Raw genomic sequence first — 10,242 nt, 5'->3', positions numbered from 1 at the left:
CTGAGCGCCAGCTAATCCTGAGCCCTAATCCCAGCGCGCGGGCGAGTCCCTTACCCCTCCGAAGCCCAAGAACAAGAGCTGGCCTCGCCCCTGAAGATCCCCAGAAGGGCACAGTGAGCTTGGGGCAAAGCGCAGCCCCCCAGCCCAGCTCCTGCTCTGCAGCTGCAGGCTAGGCTGCAGTCCTGGAGAGCCCCGGCCTTACCCGGAAGGCTGCTGCCAGTGGGGGTGGGGAGGGGAGTAGGGCACAAGCTCAGGGTCTCAGCCTGTCGGGGAGCCTGGCACCGCTCCCCCCTCGGCACCGACACAGAGAGCCTGTTTCTGCTGGCTGCTGCCTTCACATGGCACCTGGGCCTTTTGTGAAGCAGAAAGGAGCCAACAGGAGCCGGGGCCCAGCGCACGTGCCCACAAAGCAGGCTTTCTGTGCACCCAGCAGCCGGAGGAGGAGGCAAACAACCCAGCTCTGGGTCCACCAGCTCCCTGGCAGCTTAGAAGAACCAATGTGCAAAGAAACTCCTCTGAATATCCCTAAATGGGCAAGAATCCATCTCCGTGCCCAGGCAGGGGAGAGAAACTGTGACCCCCGAAAGTCATTCTTTGCTGGCATCCCCCTCATACCCATGCTCTCTGATCCCGCTGGCCAGGCCCTGGCAAGCCCCCCCCAATGCACACCAGCAAGGTAATGTCCCCAGGTTAATAGTGACGCCCAGCTCAGCCCCGAGCAGCGTGGGTGGCACATGGCTCAGGGCCACGGTTCCCTCGCCCCTGGTTCTGAATCCCTACGGCACCACCCTTTGCAGGACTGTCCCCAGGGCGGGCTCCCAGGTTTGCACCACTGGCTTCCCAGGCGAGGAGAGTTTGGGCCTTTTACCCGGCACTGGCAGGGAAACTGGGTCAGCTGCACGGAGAACCAGCCTAAAACCTCACCCCCTGCTCAGCCTGAGCTCAGGCGCTGGGAGCTCTGGAAGAGGGCAGCAAACTGCTGCGTCAACGTCATGCTGCCCAGCCCCACATGCCCCCCCGCCCCCGGTTTCCAGCAGGACAGATATGGCCACATGGAGTGAGGCTGTTCTCTTGGCACGTCTGAACCAGGGTGTGTCAGAAATCAGCCCGTCCCAGGAGAAGTCCAGTGCAGAGCGGGTCGGGGACTGGCATGATGGAGCCCCATCCGCCTTGCAGCTTACCCAGCGCTTTGAGATCTCAGGCCGAGAATGCGCCGAGTGCAAAGGGCTCATTACCCAACGGCTGCCCGAGTGTTTTACAGCCATCACCCCCGACCCTGCGGCGTCCCCAGCCCCGGCTTCGGGATGGGCCAGCGCCGTGAAGCTTGCGCCAGTCACTGGTAGCACGGGCCGCTTTGCTGAGGCAGCTCGGGGAACACCTCCTCCTCAGCCCCCCGCTTTCGCTCTGCCCCAGGATCCTGTTGTGTGTGAGAGGCTGTCTCTGATCACACCCTTCAGCGGCCAGGAAAGCCTGCCAGGGCCGGGGCAGGCCGGAGAAATCTCAGCTCAGGTGGCGTGAACGAGAAACTGATAGGCTAGAAAACTGGCCTCTGTTCCCACATGGCACATCTGTGCCCAGGCCCGGTGACGGAGGCCGTGGTCCCGTGACCTGCTTGGTCTCTAGACAGCAGCTGAGTCGCCGGGAGGCCCGGCTGAACCGGGGCAATCAGCTGGTGAATGGGCCCAGCCGGTCTTTCCTGGTGGCTCGGCGGCAATGACTGGGGACGCAGGCCCATAGCCCGGGCCGAGCCGGCTGGCTCGGCTTTGCTGCCCACCCCCACCTCAGCCTCCTGGCCCCCGGTTGCTCAGGGATGTTAAAGCTCTTTGTTCTTGCGCTTCGGCAGCCACCCCCAGTCCGGGGCGAGGGAGGTGGTTGCTAAGCACCAGGAGCTCAGCGAGGGCTTTGTCCAGGGAATGACACCCACCGGTTTCCCTTGGGCCTGTCGCCATGGAGACAAAAGCCCCTGTCTTTGTTTCGGGAGCATGAAGGCTGCCCCCCCCGCATCCCCCCACTCAGTAAAGGCACCAGGTCCCGCTGGCAGCCGTGCATGCCCGCTAGCTCCCAAGGAGACCAGCCCTCGCGGGCGGGCTGGGCCGCTCGCTCCTTTCGCTGTGCAGGCAGGGGGCAGCCCTGGCATTCGAGGGGCCATCAATCAGCCCAGCAACCCCTCATCGCCCCAAGGGTGTGCATGTGTGGGGGGAGATGATGGAGGCTTCAGGCCCTGGCCTCTGCAACCAGCTCCAGCTCAGGGTATTAAAATGTGACTCTAGGGGAAGCAGCGGGAGTGGGGGCGGCCAGGGAAATGGGGGGCCACAGGGGTGTGATGAGCGCAGGGTAAATGCCTACATGGATAGATGGGGGGGCTGGAGGGGAAGCGTCCACATGCGGAGCCAAGCTGCAGCTGCCTGGGTGTACATGCCGTACCCCCAGCGCCTCGCTAGCCAAGCATCCCAGCCCTTGCATGGCATATGCTGGGAGATGATGGAAGCCGGGAGGGGGGCGGGGGTCTGCCCTTCTGCAGCCCCCTCACTCCCTTCCACGTGCCGCCCTGCCCTGGTGACATGCTGGAGGAGTAGGTCCCACAGGGCTGGTGCCCGGGAGCGATGGTGCGGGAGGAGTGGAGCCGCTGGACCGGACAGTCCTTCCCGCACGCCATGGCCAGGTGCGTTCCCGGCTGGGGGGCGGGGGGCTCAGCCAGCTGGCTGGGGGCTGCTGTGACTCGCATGCAGGACGAGGGCTGCAGGGCGGGGGGAGCTGCCTTCGTGTGGCTCATTCTGTGCTGGTTTGTCCTGAGCTGGGGCCAGGGGGAACAATGCAGGGCTTGTTCCGGAGCCTGGCAGGCTGGCTGGCGGGAGAGGCTGAGAAAAGCGAGCCGAGGAGGGGTAGCCGGAGGCAGGGATGGCTGCCAGTGTGCAAACAGGGTTGAAAGTAGCATATGGGACCTGCAGCGCAGGGGGGCACCTGCCCCAGGCCACCAACGGCCCCATGGGTAGGATGGAGACCAGAAAGGGGCCGAAACCAGTGCGGCAGGAGGGGAGACGGGCTCCTTCACACTGCGGTAATGAGCTGCTGGGGGAAGCGCCCCTGCCCCTGAGCAAGGGTCCCCACACCCCACAGGGGACGGGATCTCTGGCCCTGGCTTTGCCTGTCTCTAGGAGGGGGCTGGAGTATGGTATTCAGCCGCATTGGCATCCCATGCCCATCCCGGGTAGGGCAGTCAGGGGACACCCTATTAGGGGGAGGGGGAGTCTCATGCTCCACGTCCCCCCTTTGCTCCACCAGCCTCTCGGGCCCACGTCCACTCAACACGCTCGCTCTCTCCCATAGCAGGGAGGCCCTGGTCTTGCCTCACCAGAGGGTCTCCCTCCATGGCACAGTCTCAGTGCCCTTGGAGGGGGCCCTGGATGCCAACCCCTCTGCATGCAAATGCCCAAGAACCTGTAGAACCCCCCCCACACACACACACACACCCACATTAGCAGCAGGGGGAGCTGCCCTGTTTTGGTCACCAGGTAGGATGGGGTGCATTTGCCCCAGTGGGGCTTCTATCAGCAACCCCCCCACCCCCCGCTCCTTCATTGCTGGCAACTAGCTCAGTGCCTAGGCCATGAGCCCGCACCTGAGAGGGGGGCATAAGGCTGCACCCGGCCCTGGCCAACTGGAAGGAGGCAACTGCGTGGAGAGGTGGGTACGAGTGGGGAGCAGCCAGGTGCCTGGAGAGGCCACAGCTCAGAGCAAGAGGGGGAAGGAGCCTGCAGCAGATACTTTCCCAGCACAGTAGGCGGGGGCCATGCTGGCCCTGCACCCTCACAGCTCGGGACAGCTCCCCCCCCCTCGGTGATCTGCCCCCCAGACCACCACCTGCTGCTGAAATCCCAGGTGTGCAACAGGGCAGGGGCAGGAGGCCCCACTGTCGCGTGGAGAGTCATGGGCATGGGTGGGCCCTGGGCATGCACAGCAGAGAGGAGCACACAGCCCCAGCCCGGCCTTTCAACGGTGGGAAAGGCTTCCCCTAGTGCTGGCTGGGGCTTGAGTGCTGCGTTCGCCACCCCCCCAAGACTTGCTGGCGTGGCTCGCTCTGGCGCCCAGCCCGCTCTGCCCCTCGAGGTGCCTTCACTGTGCTAATCCAGGACGGGATATGCTTAGAGGGGGCCCGCCGGAGCTTGTTTGAGTTTCTCCCAGCAGCACTAGGCACCTCGCCAACACTTACTCAGAGCCCAGGAAGGCCAGCAGCGCAGGGAAAGGAGCACGGGAGGAGGGGCACAAGGGCACAGGCAGCCCGGGGCTGGTGGGCTGGCAGAGAGCCTGCTTTTAAGGGAGCGTATCCCTCTCCCGCTGCTGGGGGCCAGGCCTGGCCCGTAGGGCTCACCCTGAACAGACAGGGAGGACATAGTGCAAAGCAAGGGCTGGGTCCTCAGAAGTCTGCACAGGGCAAGGAGTTGTCCTTGGTGCGGAGGGTGAGGAGAGCAGGGGGAGGGAGCTGGAGGCGTTCCACCCACCACAGCCCAGACCCATAGCAGGGCACAGCCCAGTGTCAACAAGGCTAAGGCAAGGGAGCCGCCCTAAGCCGAGGGCTTTGTGCCACCGTCCCAGAACGGCCATCTCAATCTTCGACCCGGCTAAACGCCCTTTCCCAGGCTCAAAAAGCAAGATCTGTGTCTGCAGCATCGACCGCCATGTTGACAGCCTGAGCCCCACGCGGTGAGACCAGGCTAGACTGAGGAGTGCGGCGCGGAGCAGCTGGAGAGCGGCGTTGGGGGGTGACGAACGCTACCCCCCCTCCAGCCCCACCTTGCGGGTCAAGGACACGAGGCCCTGGGAGACTTCTCTCCCCCCCCCGCACCTTCTCCGTCATCTCTACCACAGCAGGAAGAGCTGACGCTGCTGCCCAGCTGACGATTCGGCTGCCAACCTAGTTACATGCCTGAAGGGGTTAAGTCGAGTGGGCTATGAGAGGGTGAACATGGGGGATGAGCCCCACTGCCAGCCTCTGCCCCTGCTCAGAACGACAAGCCCCAGCCCTGACAGCAAGCCCCAGCTGCTCTCGCCCTCGGGCAATAGGGCAGTGCCCAAGAAAGCCCTGGTTTAACTGTGCAAGGGTGCGAGTCGTCCCTGGCAGATGGACCATGTGCCAAGACCCCTGACAGGCTGGTGAGATGAGGAGAGGAAACAAGACCACAGCAAACGCCCCCGCAACACAAAACTGTTAATTTATTATGATTAGGAGGCCAAAAAAAAATTGTACAGTTACAAGAATCATTTCCCAACAGAGAAGGTCAATATGAGCCAAAAAATCTCTCCTAAAAAAGGAATAAATGACACCACTTTACAATTCATTAAATAAACCATGGAAATGGCTCCTTGTGCAATTCTGCGAAAACGAGAAAAGAGAAGAACAAAGCAGGCTGGACGCCCCCGCCCCGTGCAGAGTGGGGGGCCAGGGAAGGAGCCCAGGGCTCTTGGCCGCCCCGAGCTGACACACTGGACGGGGGGGATGCGGCTGGGCCTGGATTACAGGCAGCTGCCCTCAGCCGGACAGAGGCAGGCTGTGCGCAGCAGCCGCCTCATGGTCCTTCCCCGGGTCCTGCCACTTCGCCCCCAGCCGGCTCCGGGCCACCTCCAGGCTCCATCAGCAGGCTCCAGCACTGCACAGAAGTCACATGGGCTGGAGCACACTGGTGCTCCTTTCCCCTCCTTCCAGGCCTGGCTGCCACTTCCCCTCCCTGCCGCTGGCTGGCTGGAGACCAGACCTACTAGCCGGGGCTGTAGAGGGCAAGGAATTCCACCTTGACATCACACAGGGCCCATCAGCCCCGCCGTTCCATGGAGACAGGCCTTTCCTCTGGCCCCTGCGTACTGGGAGAGAGGCCAACACCCCCTCGACGTGCCCCTGTGCCAGCACTCTCAGCTGTGCCCCCTCTGGGGCTGGGACAGACCTGGGGGCAGCAGTGTGACACAGCCGGCCAGCTTGTTTCTAGTCCACGAGAGCCCTGAGTGAACAGCCCTGGGATGGGAACAGAGTCATGGGGAGCTTTGCACAGCAGCCCTGGCACCTTCCAGAGCAGATCTGCTGTGCTGGGACTGTGGGCAGCCAGACATGCCCCATCCTGCTGCAAACACCTTCCCCCGCCCCAACAAGGGCCAGCCCTCCTCCCAACATGCACATCACTGGAATGGAAGGGAGCAGTTTAGAGGGGGAAGCACATCAAGCAAGGGGGAGCCCACACCCAGCACTGCAGGGGGTGGACATAAGGCAGCCCCACTGCCAGAACTTGGAGCACAGGGAAGCCCGCCTCACTTCCGGGGGGGTGGGGGGGTGGGAAGGGGGCAGAGATATCTAAAGCTCCTGGACTCACACGGTGTGGGGTGGGGTCTCTGGCTGCCAGCCTTCAACACACAGACCCTCCTGGGGAAGGGAGAGCCATGCCCCTAGACCCAGAAGCCAAGGTGGAGAGCCCCACCGCAGGGCACAATCTCTCTCCATGGGCCCAGGGCGGGACGAGGCCGGAAGGGGCTTTCCCATCTCTGGCTCACCAGAGCCTGAGCCCCTGATCTCCCAGGTATGAGGTGGGTACATGAGCTGGGGCAGACACCCCCTCCTGGGCTGCAGCATGAGGGGAACCCTGCTCCCGGATGCTGGAGCATGGGGAGAGGGGAAAGGCCTTCCTCGGAGCTTTGTCCTTGGCTTCAGTTCTACAGCAATTGCAACAGCGCTGAGCCCTCCCCTGAGTGAAGGGGGGCCTAACCCCACGGCAGAGCCAATGACAGGTCACGAGAGCACAGGTGAGTGTGTGCTGCACACCACCCCTCTGCACGGGCCTCGGCAGGACCTGGGTTAGCAGGTGCCACGGCTCCCTCCCTAGCTCTGGGCACAGAGAGCATTCCCAAGGCGCTGGTCGCTGGCCCGCAGGTACCAGCTCACCCTGACCCCCATGCTGCACAGCTCGCCCCACCCAGAGAGCGTCTAAGGAGCTGGAGACCTCCCCAAAGCAACCTGGAGGAATGGCAGAGTGCCCCCACCTTCCTCCACAGCCAGGGGAGGGGGCAGAAGTGAGTCACTTGTGGAGACTTTGGGGCCTGGGTTGCAGGAAGGGAAGCGGAGAGGGAGGGAGAGAGGGAGTTGCCCCTGCCAGCGCCCAATCCCTGCCTAAGCATGGGATCGAAAGGCCGAATGCCTGGGGAAGGGGCAGAGGTCTAGGAGCAGGAGGGGTGGCTCTGTAGACGGGCACAGCACTGACTCCCCACAGCCTGGTCAAGACTGCTGACCTCAAAAGCCCCCATTGCCCTGCCCCCCAGGGCCATGTCCACACGCAGCACAGAGAGCGGGGGTGGGCACGGGGAGCTCTAAAGGCTTTTTTTTGGTGGGGGGGCGGGGAGGGGGAGAGCCGGACCTAGTGAAGATATCAGAGGGGCCCACAGGCCTCAGGGTTGGAGGGACGCCCCCATGGGGGCCTGCATTCAGCATGGAATGGTCCAGCCAAGCTGCTCCGCTCCCACGACACCCTCCCAATACTGCCTTGGGGGCTCAACCACCTCCAGCACTTCTACAGGTCACAGAGCCCAGTTTCGTAACAGCGTAATTGCTTAAATTAAAATAGATATATACATATATATATACTGTGTACACATCGACCACAACAGAACAGTGCCAAAACGAGAGGGGGAGAGAGAGAGAGAGAGGAGTCCGACAGCTTCTTTACAATAAAAACAGGAGCTCCGTCTCAGCAGGAGCAGAGCCTCGGGTCCCCTAAAAATACCCATCTAGAGAGAGAGAGGGACAGAGAGCAGGGGACTGAGAGAAGGGGGGCTTGGACAATGGCATCTTCCTCGCTCCGAGGCATGGTCTCAGGGCTCTCAGCTTCTCCTGGACTTTGAGTGCTGAATAAGCCACTGTAGGGTGATGTCTGCAAAGGCAATGCACAGAGTTAGCGCCCGCAAAGGGCACGGTGCCCCCTCCTCCACAGGGCTCAGGGGAAGGGGTCGGCGGGGCATTAGAGACCGGCACCTTCTCTAACACAGCTGTTCACTGCTGCATTTCAGCCACTACTCTGAAGCAGTGTCCCCCACGGCCTGGAAACCTTGGGCCCAGCTCCTGGGGCACTGCCCACAGCCTGCCTTTGGGATGGGGAGTGTAGGCCACTCACAGCTGAGAAGTGACACTTCTGCCCCATTTTGCCTCGTCATGAGCTTAATGGGCTTAGGAGCCAGAATACCAGGGGCTGAATTCACTGCACAACCTGAAACTGCAGGTGTTTCCCAAAGGAGCCCAGACTGTCCCCTCCCTCCGGCTCCCTGCAGACCATGGCCTAGCACTCACCAATGTTGTCCTTTTCTTTGCAGGAGATGGAATAGCAACAAATCTCTCGATCTTGGATGGCAGACAGGTTCCTGTGGAGAGATGGAGCCGTGAAAGCACAGACTGCTTACTGCAGACTCCAGCTGCTCCAGTCAGCCTGTCTAAAGGGCTCGGGGAGCAGAGTCCCTTCCGTTAGGGGGCACCCCACCCTCCCTCGGAGGTCCCTGCTATAACCTTCTGGTGCTGCTGGCTCAGGATGGGGCCAGTCAACAGTCTTTCAGCAATGAAAGAACTGAAAAGAAAAGCTTCCTGACAAATGGAACAAGGCCCCCAACCATGAGCACGCCGGGCGGGCTGTGTATTACCCAGCTTGTTCCACAACCATACAGGAAACAAGAATCAGGGTCCTACCCGCGGCACCAAGCCAGACTCAGCCAGCACTTCCCCTCTCTGCCTTAGCTTCTCACTGGAAAAGGGACAAGAGTGACCCACCGTTATCAAATGCTTAAGATCCTCCAAATCCAAACCAGGACTATAAGTATCACTGCCACGGCAGTGGGCACAGGAGGGCTCTGTGCCATGGCCCGGGCTCCAACCCCACCGACAGAGCAGCAGAGCCTTCGAAGGACTTCGTTGGCCATTTGCAAAGAGCTCCTTGGCTGTGCTGTGTCCCGAGGTGAGAGCCTGTGGAAACGCTCTCCTACCACTCGGGCTGCAGGACCCGGGCTCCAGCCAGATGCAGGAGTCTAAGGGTACGTCTTCACTACAGTTAACCCAGGCTCTTAGCTGAATTTACAGGTAAGAGAAGATACATATTCTCTTACCTGTAAACTACCTCATTCACACAAACACCTTGGACCCGGATTTGAATGTGCCTTAAGCCCAGGCTAGCTGACCCGGCTAGGGGGCAGGGTTAGAGCCCAGGATGCGCTTTACCTCGGGCTGGAACCTGCCCATTTTGCAGCGAGAATGCAGGCAAAAACCACTTACGTGCTGCGTGACCTCCAGTGTCCATCCCACAACTCCTCCTGCAATGGACTGGGCAGGAACCCTCGAGCAGCTCAGCACGGGGGAGTGCAGACACAGTGAAGTGGGTAGGGCTTTTCCCCGCTAACCTGGGGGCTCAGACCCAGGTGTCAATCACCCAGGCTTACTGTGCAGTGTAGACATACCCTTGAGATGAAGCACTGCAGTAAGAGCAAGCTGCGGCTCTGGCGCCACCATGTGGCCGAAGCTGAGAAAAGCTCAAGCAAAATGACCATCTTCACCCTGATCTAGCAACTTTCAGCCAAGGGCCCCTCAGCTCCACACAGACTGGAGATTAGCCCCATTCTACAGCTGAGGCCCTGCCCACGGTCACACAGCGAGGGTGTGGCCAAGGCAGGACAGAACCCAGGGCCCGCGGTTCCCCTTTCCAGCTGCTGGCACTGGGTAACGAGGCCTCCCCAGGTCTGTGGCGTGTGGAGAAGTGTAGATCCAAAAGAAAAACCAGGCTGATGTAATAGCGAAAAAGCTACTGTAGAGGAGCAAAGCAGAGCACCTAGGACATGTTTCCCCAAACCAGCTGCCTCGCTGGTCACTGTCTGGGCTGCCAACTCCCCCCTCTCAGCCCCCGCAGCACGAGCCTTTGCACAGCCTGCCCCATTGCCTGGGGTGTCACAAATGGGATGCAAGGACTTCATAGCAGGACCCAGGCTGGGGAGGCTCGGCACAGCTCTGTTATCATGAAGGGATCGTGGAGATGAACAAACCTTCTCTGCTCAAAAGGCTTCCAGGCCCTGACCCATGTAAAGGGGCAGCACCCAGCACTGCTGGATTGCAGAAGCATCCCTGGGCAGCGCAGGAAACCCACGCTCCTTTTCACAATGGCGCCTCCTGCTGACAGGCCATCGCAGAGCAACTCCCCAGCGGTGAACTAGCAGGAAGGGACCAGGACTCTGCACATG

At 61.5% G+C, this 10,242-nt stretch overlaps 1 protein-coding gene across 1 annotated transcript in view; it reads right to left on the bottom strand.

The window, feature by feature from the left end:
- Positions 1-5,193: 5,193 nt before the first annotated feature.
- ARL8A (ARF like GTPase 8A) overlaps positions 5,194-10,242 on the bottom strand; it is a 38,145-nt gene continuing 33,096 nt past the window's right edge. The window contains exons 6-7 of the mRNA XM_073320356.2: positions 8,318-8,388; positions 5,194-7,904 (exon numbers count right to left, since the gene is read on the bottom strand). Of these exons, the coding sequence (XP_073176457.1) occupies positions 7,855-7,904; positions 8,318-8,388 (121 nt within the window). The 3' untranslated portion in view covers positions 5,194-7,854. The remainder of the gene's footprint in view (positions 7,905-8,317; positions 8,389-10,242) is intronic.

Source organism: Lepidochelys kempii, chromosome 21, assembly GCF_965140285.1.
Source record: "Lepidochelys kempii isolate rLepKem1 chromosome 21, rLepKem1.hap1, whole genome shotgun sequence".
Taxonomy (NCBI): Eukaryota; Metazoa; Chordata; order Testudines; family Cheloniidae; genus Lepidochelys; species Lepidochelys kempii.
The sequence above is the reverse complement of the archived record's forward strand: the minus strand, read 5'-3'. Positions and strand labels throughout refer to the sequence as shown.